Consider the following 15784-nt stretch of genomic DNA (forward strand, 5'->3'; position numbering starts at 1 on the left):
AATCACAACCAAGACCAATAAGATCACCAAGACTAACCGAGATACAGTGTTGACATCAATGAAAACACTTAATGAAATCCAACATATTGCCAACATTTATAGGATACATTAATTCAATTCCTCATTCGATTTCTTTGGGCAATAATGTAACTGATATACATCCTTCATTTTAACTGTGCATACTAACTCCATCTTGTGGCCACTTTATTTCTTGTAGATAAAAGCATTCAATTATAATATCATCATAAATTAAATTAAATCATGTGAATCCAACACCCATCTCTACATATCATAAATTATCATTAAAATAAAGAATTTCAGTGTGAACTCAAGATTATTTTGGTTCAAGAACAAGAAAAAACCGAGTGTCAGATCTTGAGTTTTTTTGGGATGTGACACATGGTATGACTATAGGGACTCTTGATGATGCAAACTATCAATTTCAATAGGGTGCACATGAGAATGACAAGTGACAAATGCAGAGACTAGAATAAAATTGAAAAGAAGCAACATAACGTAGTTTTCTGGAGCATGAAAAGACATTTTATTGGTGGATGATTTGAGAATATCTCAATGACTGATATAATAATATCTCATTTGTAATAGGATTGATACGGAAACATTTTAAAAATATTATGATGATTCATTATTCAAGAAGAGAAGATAAAATGAGTGCATTCACTATTCAAAGTCATGACAAGAAATTTGGAGAAACCTACCAAATAAATATTTCCTTTAACAAAAATCCACATGAGTGTAGAATGTCATGCCATAGAACCCAAAACTCCAATCATTTTGGTATCTGCACAATATTTCATTGTATATTATTTATCATGTATTAAGATATATGCTACCTTTTCATTAAGCTATGTGACTAGAATCATTCCTCATAGCCAATTGGGATAGAGCCTTGTTGCTATATTGGTACTTATAGCTCAAACAAGGATATCACTTTGATTTCTACCAAACATAGGTATACTACCAGCTGATCATCTATAGCTCTAGTATAGTTGCTCATGTCACCCAAAGACAAATATTTAGAATATATTTTTGTTTAAAAAATTTTCACTTTTTGTATTTTCATATTGAAACCTTGTTAAATGAATTAAGGCTTTCAAAGTTGGAAATCAAAGTGGTAGCAAGGGTAACCTTAATATATTTCATTTAATCAACATTGCATGCTTTTGTCATATTTCCTCCTAGAATAACATTACTATTTATTATTATTGTTGGATTTTATAGAGGTCACTACTAGCTTATGACATGACATCCTGCTATACAAGAATTCTTGAAAAGAAAGACAAAATTATAGCTAATATAAGACCAAATCTTATGTCATAAATTAGAATATTAATGCATTAATTTCTTACTTAACTGGAAAGGTAAAACATTCTTCATATTAACCTTGTTGTCATCAAAGGGACATTCAAAATTAATTATTGTTCAGTACAAATAATTACACACACCACACTAATACCTCAAAATTGCTTCCCATGACATGATTACTTACCTCAACTTTCAAGTGAATGATTTCTCGCTCATGTGACAAGAACTTGAATTGTCTATAAAAGTGAGGTATTATACTAAACACCATATTCCAAATTTAGAAATTAAGTATAACATTGTAGACATAGCCTTAGTGAAACTTAGAGTAAATTAGGTTCAAAATGGATACTGGACCATCAGGCTTACCTTTACGAAAACTCGACAAGTTTTTCTAATTTTAACTATAACTTGTGCCTTGGGTGTATGCTAATCATAGAGAATGACCTGGTAATTACTATTGTAAAATGGGTCTTGAGCAAAGATTTCCTAGGTTATGAGTAATGACACCAAGTGAATATTGACATAGTTTCTCATTTTGAGGCCTCCCTTTTGGATTTAGGAGAGACAAAACTTGATATTGAAAACTTATGAAGGATTTGTTTGGAAATGATTTTACTAGTGGTTTGGAGGAGGTCTTTAATGTTGCTCAATTTTGAGTAGGCAGAATTCCAACTACCACTTACCTAAGAGCATATATGAAAATATATTCTATAGTTCCATGGCTTTGCTTCCTTTCCACTTTCAAAACAACCATAGTCAAGAAGCACCAGGAGGGTTCAGTCCCTACTTGTGAGTTCCTATGGAAGGTGATGGGAATTGATCCCATCAATGGCATGGATTGGTGGGAGGAACTCTAAGATGCGATTGCTATTGTAGAGGGTATAGAATACTTACATACTAAAGAGAGCATATAGAGAAAAGGATCCCTCGAGGACATAGAAGATGATGAAATTGAGGAAGATAGTCTAGGCTTTGAATGATTGACATTTCTACCTCCTTTTTGCCATTTCACCTTTTTGTCTTCTTTTTTACAATAGTTTTTGCTAAAGCTAAGATCCATTTTGAAATTTTCCTATACGAAAGGGTCAATTATACATACTGTAAAATATTTTTAAAATAATCAAATATATATAAGACTTATAGAACTTTGATTTTTTTGCAAAAAGTTCAGCACTAGCTATGCATGAATGTACATGGTGTTCTTTTTTTTGTATTTTTATAGGTATTCCCTTTCACTTTATGTATGCACATAATGTATGATACATAATGATCTAATTTTTCATCTAATAAGGCTTGTAAATGAAACAAATATGTTTCTAATATTAAAAGAAAAATTAGATCAAGCTAAAACATATAAGAAAATATCTATCTCAGTAGTGCATGTCTCAGGCAAGAGTTTTTGTCCACCGCATACAATAGTCAATGACTGGTAAAGATTAGTTGTAACCAAATGATAGAATATGCATGTCTTTACCTAAATTGTGGGTTGTGAAAGTGTGAGTGGACATCCTTCTTTTGTGACTATTTTTCGATGAATGTAGTGATGCCTTGTATTGTGGGGCATGTTCATAAATATTTGCCAAATTTTTCGTATGGGTACTTTCAATCAGCCTTTTGCTTAGATAATTCATTTTTGTTTATGCATCATGGGAAGGGATTTTTCCTTAAAAACAAGTATCCAACTAGCAAATGAGCATGGAGTAACCTTGAAAGAGGAGGGTCCATAAAACATGTGAACAGCTGCACTCTTAAAAAAGAGAGAAACTAAAACATACAATCCTCTTAAGGAGGATTCAACTGGTACAACAATTCTTCTTAGAAGAAAACTACAACTAATCTATCATAACCTAGACTAATCTTATAGAAAAGGGTAAGGACTAAATAAAACCATTGACTATTTTTAAAAATAACTCATGCTTCTACTTAGCATTTGAGGTTTTACACATTCTTGAAAAAATTACCAAAAAAGGGAAAACAACATATAATGAGTGTGTTACAAGAATTTCTCCCAAGTATTAGGTAGAATAATGGTTACCCACTTGAAAATATTGTCTTTATGCAATCAATAGGTAAGTAATTCATGATTTTCTTAGAACCGTTTTTCTTGGTAAAGAACATGCATCACTTGGGGTGTCACATGAACTTCTTGTCAATCTAGATGCTTGATAGGGTATCCTTTTAAAATATCAAATGTTTAATGATAAAACCACAACCTTTTTTTTCTTCTTTGGTGACTTCCTGACCTATAGGTATTGGCCTTGATGATTCTTTTGATACTATAGAAGTTTTGTCCCCTTTTTATTTCTCATGATTTCTCATTATAAGAGATTATCCTTTGATTTTAATAGGTAAACAAAAAGCTTTTGAATCATCCCAATCTAGACTTTGTTAGTCTCTTCTTTGCTAATTTCCTGAACAAGAAATGCCTTTTTATAAAAATTGTCATCAACCTCAAGACTAGTTTTAAGCCTAGGTTTCTCATAGAGCTTTGTAACTTTATCTGGTTGCATGAAGATCAACACCAAAGTCGATGTGGGTACTGACTTTTAATCTATTTCAAAGATAAGGAAAGATCATTAAAAAAGAAGCATGAACCATCTTCTTTGTTGTCTTCTCTTCCATTGCCAACACATTACTTATGAATTTTCCCACCCTGATTTTCTTGTCTAAATGACCAATTATCTTTCCAAACCACATGTCCCCCTTTAAAAAGTCAAATCGTATTAGGATATGAAGACTAAGAGATTTTTTTTTACAAATAGGACCAAGGAAACTATCCCTCTTAAGTGGGAATAGATCTTTGATGAACATGTTCTCGTGGTGTAATAAGGTGAATGTCTTTAATAGTTGTGATGATATGTTTAGGTGATTGATTAAAAGTTGTATCACATTTGGAACTTAGGATAACTCTTTTGAAGGTCTCAAGGAACATTTCTTTCATTAGTATGCATTGTTTTTCTTCTTAAACAACAACTCATAATACAAGTAGACACTCCTATCGTTGTCTCTAAGACACCCCTTGTGGTTTCAAATAATCTTGTTAAGCAAGATAAATTTTATATTCTCATTCTTTTTCTTTAATTGACCTCAATTCTTCATAAAAAATTCACATTATCTCTCTGGCATTGACATTTCTTGATTCTCTCATATTTTGAAGTTGAGTAAGTTTATAAGTATGCACATAGGGGGAAAGATAAGCCTCTTAGATTTGCAAGTATGTGCAACTAGGCTATGATGAAGATTGTGTGAGAGTTGATGAGGGAAAAATATCTAGGTATTGCTCGAGATTTGGGATAGAATCAATACTATTGCAATCCTGATAATGTGGGTAGGGAATTGATAGGAAGATATCCTCACAAAAAGGAGGAAGGAGCTCCTAACATTATTATAGCCTCTTTCCATACTAAAGCATGAGGGGAGGGGAGGATTTATATAGTATATTTTAAATGGACATAATACAATATGCTTAAGATAGAGATTTTGGGCATGCAATAGTAGGTTCATGTAAATATTTGATGCCACAAAGTCACCAAGTGCTTGTAGAATACCTCTTTAAAGCATAATATGTTGAAGAACACACCAAATATCTTGTGGTGAAATTTGTGTTCAATAGTTCCACTAGGTGTAGTAGGAAAATTATTAACCTCCAAGGCTTTCACTTGTTATGAGGGCAGTCTATAAATCTCACAAACGTGGAACATGGTTATGATCTATGAATAAACCTCCAAATGTTTAGAAGGCAACTCTTCTTTGTTATGAGGAGTTTGGAAAGGGAAACCTGACTAAACATGAACTTAGATAAACTAAGGTAATACACTAATGTAGATGTTTTACAAGACTTCAAACCATTTTTCACAAAAGGCAAAGAAGTGTCAATTTCTAAGAATGAGCACAACACACAAGATACCCTTTATTGTTATAAGGAGAATGAAGTTCATGAGGTTGTATAGACATAGGATATAACATTCAAAACCTTCCATGGAAATAACTTGCATAGGATCAGGGAAATAGGCATATCCATTTATCTTTTCTAATAATTAACCATTAATGGATTCAGCCTACCAAAAGCCATAGTCTAATTTCTTAATTGAAAAAAAATGGAAGAATAAAATATCCTTACATAATCCATAATTCACAAAATAAGCTATAAATCATAAAATACAAGACTTGGTATTATTAGTAGTATGTCCCTTGTTAATGACATGAAACATTATAGAACATTCAAAAATGGAAAAAATGCATTGAGAGACAAAATTAGCATATTAATCTATTGTATTTTATTCAATTGAGGAAGATTATTATACAATGTTAAGGTTTGGACCAATTACAACTAATATTTTGATATCAATATTGGTGGATTGGTTAGTTCATCAGTAGGCAACATTTTCTGAATGGAACAAAGGAACCCCTTATTTTTTTAATTTTTAAGCTTAAATAGAAACATCCCACCTCTTGGGAATAGTGCCTATAACTGAATGAACGTTTGTATATCTACCGTGTGATATCTACCGTGTGTGCTCATCATCATGGAAGCTATTGCAACTACCTCCACACTAGAGATTCACACATCATTATCTTCTTCCTATGCCCACTGCATGAATGCCACTTAGAATACCCTTTAAATTTTTGTTAAAATTGCTCGAGTGGGAAGGGTTCTCGAATCATGTAGATATTTTGCATGGGTTTTTAATTTATGCCCTCGATTTATCTATGCAAGGCATTCTTCTCATAGTGTGAGTTCCTCCTCTCTCGATTCAAGAGGTTGCACACTTTTGAAACATGATGGGCCAAGGCAAGGATTAATCAAGTCTCCTTTCTTTGTATTTCCCAAACCTTGCAGTGCCAACAAATGTCAAGCTCCATGGTGAGTGATTGTAAGGGAGAAGCCTCTACTTGACTCGCATAAGAATGCCGCCTGGCGAGTCCACACGTCCACACTTCTTTTAAATAGTGATTAGGAAAGATTCAAAGAGAAATAATAAATGAGTAGCACATGGAAACTCCATGAGATATTTGAATTAAACAAATAGAACCACCTATGTGTCCACATGAAGCCTCACCACAGGGTGAGATTATGACATTGTTTCTATCGATGACTTACGCATAATTTATCCCATGATCATAAATTTGGAAGACTCTAGATTTATCTATAGTACCAATTCAATTTCAAGAAAGACCTTAATTTATAAATGGTTTTGAGAATAGGTCATTCCATTATAGTCTTAATTATTTTAGGATCCAACTTTACTGCATTTAAAACTATGTGTCCCAAGTACACCACCTCTCTAAGACCAAAACTAGATTTGGAGGTCTTAGCATAGAGCTAGTGATCATTGAAAATTTCCAATGTTTGATCTATACCTATGTTACTTTTCTTTGTGACCTAAGATGAATGTCGACTCATGTAGGTACAAATTTTCATGTCCCTATGAATTTTGAAATGTCAAACATAATCATGTTTATGGATGAGAATCACATTATTATTTTTTGCACTATGCCATATTGAAATTGTAGATTTAAATTTGAGTCATGGTTGTTAACCTATTTTACAACTATCAACTTGACCAATAATGTTTTTTGGATTATACTTTATGGATTATTAGAAAAGTGGACTTCTAGACAACTATATTATTTACTATATTTTAGAGGCTTCTATCAAGTTGCTAGTGTTTAAAAGTATCATGATAGATAACATTAATCAAACTTATGCATGAATTTTAGAATTTCAGATAAGTGATTGACATGTGCTAAGACAAATGTTCATGATATACTAGATTTGAATGATTATTCTATCATTTCTTGAATTGCATATAGGAGTGCACATAATAGCTTTTGGATAAATGATTAAATTGTTCTCTAAGTTTAGCTGATTGAATAAATGTAATTAATATGTTTTTTTATTAAACAACATAAAAAATAAAGTTTTTTGTTTAAAGTTATCCTAGAAATAGAGTATAATATGAGGCTAGTTGATTAAATATCTAGTTCTAATTTTAAAATTGAAATGTTCAAGATTTTGGATGTAACAACAATCAAGCACTAGGGGTCATGACCTAAGTGAGAGAGATATGTTGGATTAATAATCATGATGGATATGATTGTGTAATGATTGGATAAAAAATCAAGGAATGATAGATGGATTAGGATTGGATGAGTGTAAGCATAGAGATCATAAATAAACATATGGCTAGGTACAATCAACACTATATTTGTGCACCTAATAATGCATAAAAATATTTCATTGGTACCTATACATTTTTTTGAGTTATTTCCCCATCTAGTTAATAAACTAACTAGAAAATACTATAAGGGCATATTTTTTACCAATACAATATTTACATAACATGTACACATATGTGTATGTGTATCAGTGTGTTATTCATGTAGATTCATATACAAATAATACTTTAATGATTAAGTTTAAATAATGTTCTATATTTTATTACTATCTCAAATCTACTAAGTATCTAAATTAAAATAAAATAATATTGCTTCTCTATTTATAATCACAATTTTAATCATAGAATGAAGATATATTATCTAATTTGGGTATGTGTAGGATCACGGTGGGCCAAACAGGCTTTTAAGTGGCAATGAAAATCAGACAATAGAGTTAGGAAACTTGATGTAAAATTTTGAATAAGTTATCAACATTATTTCAAAAATATGTAAGAATAGAATCTATAGCAAATTAAATGTAGCTACTAGTTTCTTTTTTGAAAAAAAAAATCTATTTGACAAAAAATTGAAATTTCAATGTAGTAGTACTTAAATTTTAGGAAAAAAATAAGAACCATGTGTCTGTCTGACCACCCTAATCACATTCAAATCATAATAATTTTTCATAAGATTTTATCTATAAGTAGAAGACTCATGGCCAGATGTGAGACACACATTTTTATATTTTTCTTTTAAATAAATAATTAATTAAGATTTTTTTACTGTAGCTTTTTAAAAATATTAAAAACTCGTATGTCTGACCACTATAACTTGGTCAAAACTTTATGAAATTCAATTTTTCTTTTTTTTAATCCTATAGTATATGAAACATAGAATGTTATGCATGTTTCAGATTCAAAAAATGTGATACCATTTGAAAGTTATAGATATTTTTCAATCAGCCTATCATCATAACTTTAGTCAGAATATCGCCACCGTTTGGCCCCTCATGATCCTGCACATACAAAAGAAAAAAAGACATTAAAAAATATATTTAAATTATGTTAATTGTTTCATGATGATTGAGATGGTTTAATTGAGAGCTATGAGGACTCACATTAAAAGGTGTACAGGTTAAAAACACATTAATATCACTTATCCTCACTCATTTTGGACTCACTTTTACCCTTTGACTCTAGTTATCTATTATTCAAATGTGATATTTTTGCATAAGATTTGGCATTCACCTTCAAAGCTATTTCAACATGAGCTATCATTCTCTAGCGGTCTAAACCTAACCATAGATATTTTTATTTTCAATCATAGGCCAAGACTACTTAGGAAACCTTTAATGTAAGTTAGGTACACATGTGGCCTAAACAAATCAATTATAATAATAGCTTGTAGACAAATTGAGTCCAACAATCCATTATGTTCTACATCAAGGACAAAATATCAGATTTTCAATGTTAAGGGTGTTGTATAAAAGGACAAATCATTAGATCATTTTGACAATGACATACATCCACCACCAAGATCTCCTATCATAATGTTCTATAAATATTTCATCTTTAGACAATGTTACATCAAAATATGCAATCGTAAGGGCATATATAGGGATTTGTATTCTATATGGTTTATCTTTTAACTTATTCAATTAGTGTGGGATCAATATACAAGACCTAATTGCCACCAAGATGATAAACAATTTTTAATTGTTGTTATCATTCTCTACCAATACTTTAAAAAACCATCCAGTATGCATACAAAAAGTTGGACAATATTTTGAAGACCATAAATATTAAGTTCAAGATGAAAAATATAAGTTTGAGAGCACAAAGAAAGTTCAAAGATGTGGTTTTCTATATTAGAAATACACATATAATTTTGAACCCTAATAAAATAAAAAACAATTTTCTAATATTTGAAGTTCTATTATCACAAATCTAATGACATGATTAAATTAAATTATAAAATTACACTATTTATTAAACCATTTATTATCATACAAACAAAACATCTATTTCACTTTTTTAATTCTAAATTAAATATGCCTTAACACTTTATCTAAATTCAACTCATTTATCTAGATCAATTACATAATTGTGCATCTCCTTGGATGATATAATTGTCTCTTAAAAATAGATTAATCAACATAGCTGCATTCTTAAGATCTCAAATCAAACTCCCTTCAAACCAATAAAGTCTAGCCACTTGTCGACATGGACGACATTTCTTAGCACACAAGATCTTTTGAGACCACAGACATGTGACATGGGACTGGAGGTTTCCCCTCGACAAGAACTTCAAGTTGACAACTAATGATAAATCGATTTGACAGGCTTGTACAAATGCAATGGATGATGATTTTAAGAGCACTAAGTAACGAATTGGACCCACTTTAATAGTTTATTAAGATGCGTTTTGAGATTTAGATGCATGAATGAAACCACAAAACTTGATCAAAAGGTGAATTCTAGATAAACTATAAGGGTGTTTTCTTTCTTCACCTTTCTTCATCCATACCATTATAACTATTATTATATCTAGTGATTACAGATTGAGAAGATCTTATGATCCAGTTTACAATTTTGTTTTGTTGTATTGGTGCTTTACAGAGTTCGGTATGTCCTCTGGTATATTCCACTGTGATCATATATTGGGAAGAGATTTTGGGATTTTTTTTTGGATTGTCTTGTGTATCTTCATTTCATATGGATCATGATTTGGTGCTCTACAAGTTATCCTTCTTTGTGACAGTTGTTGATTGGTTGTGTTCTTGAGGTTCAGACGTTGACAAATGAAGATTTGATAATTGGTGTTGGTGTAGCCGAATGATTCTAAAGTTCTTGTTGGTGTTTCCTAATCATGTCCTATTTTTTTTTATGATCTGTATTGATTGATTGTGCGATTTATTGGTAGTTTTCATGAACCAGTGATGATCTTCATGTTATGCGATATTTTTGGCAGTGTAGCGTGTTGCAACTGATCTTGGCATGATTTCCCATGAAGTTGAGCATTTGGGAATTTGAATTAGGTCCATGTTATGTTATGTAAATCAATATATTGGTCTGGTGGTTGATCTTTGTATCATTTTATGTAATTTTATAATTATGAGTTGAGGGTTTAGCCGACCTTGTTGTCAAGGTTGATGATTTGTATATATAGGTGATATTGATATGTAATTTGGTGATAGAGGTTTTGTCTACATTATTAGAGAGTGGTGTATGTGAGAACAATTATTCATCCTTTGGCATTATGATTGAGCAAAGATTGGTGTTGCATAGTAGACATCTAAGCTTACCCAAAACTATAATCAAGCGTTTGGAGATGCTATTCTTTCACTTCATTTCTTCCAAATTGTAGTCCAAATCTTGTTGTAACTCAATGAGACTTCCCTGATGGTTGTAGCCTTACGAGTCATTATCTTTTGAGTAGTGAGATCTAGGTAGTGTGCAATAATGCATGTGCATTCCCCATTGTAATATTTTCACATACTACTGCAAAGTATCATCTTATTGTGGGTAGGTTCCCACCATGTTTTTTCCCTTAACTGGGGTTTCCACATCAAAAATCTTGGTGTTGTGTGTTATTCTTTCAATTTGTTTATCTTTATTATTGCAACAGTTTATCAGATCTATAATTGTAGTTAAGTTTGTAGATCCGGTGAAGACTTGTTCACCCCTCCCGCCCCCTCTCCCCTTCTTAGTCTTCCTTCATTTTTGTTGCCAACACTTTACTCCATTTGAAACTATGTATCCCAAATAATCTGCCTATCTAAAACAAACATTAGTCTTGGAGGTTTTAGTATAGAGCTAGTAGTCATTGAAATTTTCCATTGTTTGATCTACATGCTTCCTATGCTACTTAGCTTTGTGACCTAAGATGAATGTCCGTTGATGTAGGTAAAATTTTTTATGTCCCTATGAAATTTGAAATGTCAAATATGGTCATGTTTATGGATGAGAATCACATTATTATTTTTTGTACTATACCATATTGAATTTGTAGATATAAACTTGAGTCATGGTTGTTAACCTATTTTACAACTATGAACTTGACCAATAATGCTTTTTGGATTCTACTTTATGGATTATTAGAAAAGTGGACTTCTCGACAACTATATTATTTACTATATTCTAGGGGCTTCTATCAAGTTGCTAGTGTTTAAAAGTACCATGATAGATAACATTAATCAAACTTATACATGAATTTTAGAATTTTGGCTAAGTGATTGACATGTGCTAAGATGAATGTTCATGATCTACTAGATTTGAATGATTATTATATCATTTCTTCAATTGTACATAGGAGTGCACATAATAATTTATGGATAAATGATTAAATTGTTCTCTAATTTTAGATGAATGAATAAATGTAATAAATATGTTTTTTTAATAGAAAATGTAAAAATATTTTTTTTGTTTAAAGTTATTCTAAAATTAGAGTGTAATATGAGGCTAGTTGATTAAATATTTAGTTCTAATTTTAAAATTGAAATATTCAAGATTTTGGATGTAACAACAATCAAGCACTAGGGGTCGTGACCTAAGTTAGAGAGATATGTTGGACTAATAATCATGATGGATTTGATTGTATAATGATTAGATAAAAAATCAAGGTAAGATAGATGGACTAGAATTGGATGAGAGTAAGCATGGAGATAAGAAACAAAAATATGGCTAGGGTACAATAAACACTATATTTGTGCACCTAATAATGCATAAAAATATTCCATTGGTACTTGTATAATTTTTTTGAGTTATTTTCCCCATGTAGTTAATAAACTAACTAAAAAATTCTATAAGGGCATGTTTTTTACCAATAGAATATTTAAATATACATGTACACATATGTGTATGTGTATCTGTGTATTCTTCGTGTAGATTCATATGCAAATAATACTTTAATTATTAAGTTAAAAATGTTTTATTTCATTACTATCTCAAATCTACTAAATATCTAAATTAAAATAAAATAATATTGCTTCTATATTTCTAATCACAATTTTAATCACAAAATAAAGATATATTATCTAATTAAGAAAAAAAGATACTAAAAAATATATTTAAATTATATTAATTGTTTTCTGATGATTAAGATGGTTCAATTGAGAGCTATGAGGACTTACATTATAAGGTGTACAAGTAAAAATCACTTTACAAGAACTTATCCTCACTCATTAAGAACTTACTTTTACCCTTTGTCCCTAGTTATCTATTATTCAAATGTGATATTTTTGCATAAGAGTTGGCATTCACGTTCAAACCTATTTCAACATGAGCTATCATTGTCTAGTGGTCTAAATCTAACCATAGATATTTTTATTTTCAATCATAGGCCAAGACTACTTAGGAAACCTTTAAAGTAAGTTAGGTACACATGTGACCTTAACTAATCAATTATAATAATAGTTTATAGATAAATTGAGTCGAACAAGCCATTATTTTCTACATCAAGGACAAAATACCGAATTTTGAATGTTAAGGGTGTTGTATAAAAGGATAAATCATTAGGTCATTTTTACAATTACCTCTATCCAACACCAAGATCTCCTATCACAATGTTCTATACATCATTTCATCTTTAGACAATGTTACATCAAAATATGCAATTGTAAGGGCATATATAGGGATTTGTATTCTATATGGTTTATCTTTTAACTTATTCAATTAGTGTGGGATGAATATACAAGACCTAATCGCCACCAAGATGATAAACAATTTTTAATTGTTGTTATCATTCTATACCAATACTTTAAAATACAATCTAGTATGCATACAAAAAGCTGGACAATATTTTGAAGACCGTAAATATTAAGTTCAAGATGACAAATATAGATTTGAGACCACAAAGAAAGTTCAAAGATGTGGTTTTCTATATTAGAACTACACATATAATTTTGAACCCTAATAAAATACAACAATTTTTAAATATTTTAAATTCTATTATGACAAATCTAATGACATGATTAAATTAAATTAAATTATAAAATTACACTATTTATTAAACCATTTATTATCACACCAACGAAACATCTATTTCACTTTTTTAATTCTAAATTAAATATACTTTAACACTTTATCTAATTTCAACTCATTTATCTAGATCAATTACACAATTATGCATCTCCTTGGATGATATAATTGTCTCTTAAAAACAGATTAATCAACATAGCTGTATTCTTAGGATCTCAAATCAAATTCCCTTCAAACCAATAAAGTCTAGCCACTTGTCGACATGGACGACATTTCTTAGCACCCAGGATCTTTTGAGACCACAGACATGTGACATGGGACTGCAGGTTTCCCCTCGACAAGAAGTTCAAGTTGACATCTGGCTTGTACAAATGCAATGGATGATGATTTTAAGAGCACTAAGTAGCGAATTGGACCCACTTTAATAATTTATTAAGATGCCTTTCCGAGATTTAGATGCATGAATGAAACCACAAAAGTTCATCAAAAGGTGAATTCTAGATAAACTATAAGGGCGTTTGCTTTCTTCACCTTTCTTCATCCATACCTTTATAACTATTATACTGCTTTCAGCTCTCTCCATGGCCACCAACATCTTGATCTATGTTATTCTGGTTTTTTCCTGCGTAAGAAATAATGGGGATGGTAGCCAAATCACTTGTACGGAAACCCTAATAGTGCTTACTGATCAAAATACAACAGCTAAATGTAATAGATTTCTTGTGCTTAGCTCATCAGTCAAAACGAATGAAGTCAGTGCTTCTTTTGGGTTTCCAACATATCCAGTGTAAGAACTAATTTCCTTGCTCTACCATAAAATCTTGAATGCTTGGGTATCTTACATTCTTTCTGCTCTTCTTAAACATTTTAATAGCCAGTTCTATGTTTATTTTTGTATAAGATGTATGCATTTGTTTTCTTTATTTTTCCTGGTTTCCCTAACGCTGATATTCATGTTGGTTTTCTTATATTACATTCTTTATGATATAATGGATATGTTCCTGACAAAAGCCTTGTTGTTGTTTTTAGTTTAGTGAGGAATGGTGTTGAATGGAAAACATACATTGATTTGGATAAAAGAGGTCAGTCCCATGGACTGCTTTTAAATGTTGCGATATTCCTCTTCAAGCAGATTGTCTGCCTAAGAATGGTAAATATGAATAATTTTATGAAGATTGTTGTTACAAAGATATAACTTAGAGAAGTTAATATCTTAATTTATATTGTTGTCTTAAATTCAAGATTAATGTACTCATAGTCTAACTTTGTGTGAAAAACATGACAGCTACTACATATGTATCTGTTCATAATTATGGTGGCACCCAAATCCAAATCGACAGTTTGAAGGAAAAGAAGACAGATGCTGGTTACCAAAATAGAAAAATTACCAGGGAAGATTTCACCATTTTGGTAAAGATTTTCAGTGGAGATTCTCTTGGGTTATACATTTGTAAAGTTACTTTCATGTTGGCTTAATTGTTCCTTAGTTGTTTCAATTACCTGTTTATGTATAATTCTCTTGGATGATAATTATACTTTCATGTTGGCTTAATTTTTCCTTAGTTGTTTCAATTACCTGTTTATGTATAATTCTCTTGGATGATAATTATATAGAAATTGGTACCATGTTGAGTTAGTTGTATTCTTATTTGTTTGAAATTTTCTATAATTCTTTCAGATGATAATTATATAAATGTTAATTTCATGTTAGTGTAATTGGATTTTTAATTGTTTGAAATGTTAAGTGTATGTTTATGTATACTCATTTTCAGTGATGGTTTAATTGCATTCTTAATTGTTTGGAGTTAGTTTCATATTGACTCAATTACACTCTTAGTTGTTTGAAGTTCTTTAAATGTTCTGATTAATAAAAAGAAAGATAGGACTGGACCTTTATATAAGCACTAAACAACAAAACCTAGGACACATGAGGAATGTGTACCCCTAGATAAAAACTAGAGACAAAACCAGAGAACAAGAACCAATAAGCCACTTGCCAAAGACACACACGGATAGTCTATTGGGCAAAGGTGTTTCCCTCTTTCCAATCTTAGCATCCAATTTATAGCAACCTCAAAACTCCTTCAACGGGCTTGAAAAATCTCTTAAATTCATCCTTATAGGACCCTTTTGGCTTCATTAGAAAATTTATTCCCTCTTGTGGTAAACCAGTAATAGTAGTGGTGGTGTCAAGCGAGATTTTGAAAGCAACTCCCCCAATGTTCACCTCATCCTTCTCCCATGACCCAAAAAACTTTTTGAATAGCTCAAGTGTTGAACACTATTGGATGTTGTGGGGGGAGGGGGGCGGGGGGGAGGTC

The 15784-nt window shown here is 31.0% G+C and overlaps 1 protein-coding gene across 1 annotated transcript; it reads left to right on the forward strand.

Moving 5' to 3' along the window:
* The first annotated feature begins 13985 nt into the window (after nt 1-13985).
* On the forward strand, nt 13986-15005 carry LOC131029148 (uncharacterized). The gene is made up of 3 exons (XM_057959542.2): nt 13986-14250; nt 14493-14613; nt 14749-15005. The coding sequence occupies exons 1-3, from the start codon at nt 14045-14047 to the stop codon at nt 14806-14808; spliced, it is 387 nt and encodes a 128-aa protein (XP_057815525.1). The 5' UTR covers nt 13986-14044; the 3' UTR covers nt 14809-15005.
* The last annotated feature ends 779 nt before the right edge of the window (nt 15006-15784 follow it).

The sequence above is a fragment of the Cryptomeria japonica genome, chromosome 1 (genome assembly GCF_030272615.1).
Source record: "Cryptomeria japonica chromosome 1, Sugi_1.0, whole genome shotgun sequence".
Classification (NCBI taxonomy): Eukaryota; Viridiplantae; Streptophyta; class Pinopsida; order Cupressales; family Cupressaceae; genus Cryptomeria; species Cryptomeria japonica.

Coding starts and splice junctions, on each gene's coding strand:
- LOC131029148 (XM_057959542.2), top strand. CDS start 14,045: ATGGCCACCAACATCTTGATCTATGTTATTCTGGTTTTTTCCTGCGTA. Junction 14,251..14,492: donor GGGTTTCCAACATATCCAGT/GTAAGAACTAAT, acceptor TGTTGTTTTTAG/TTTAGTGAGGAATGGTGTTG. Junction 14,614..14,748: donor AGATTGTCTGCCTAAGAATG/GTAAATATGAAT, acceptor AAAACATGACAG/CTACTACATATGTATCTGTT.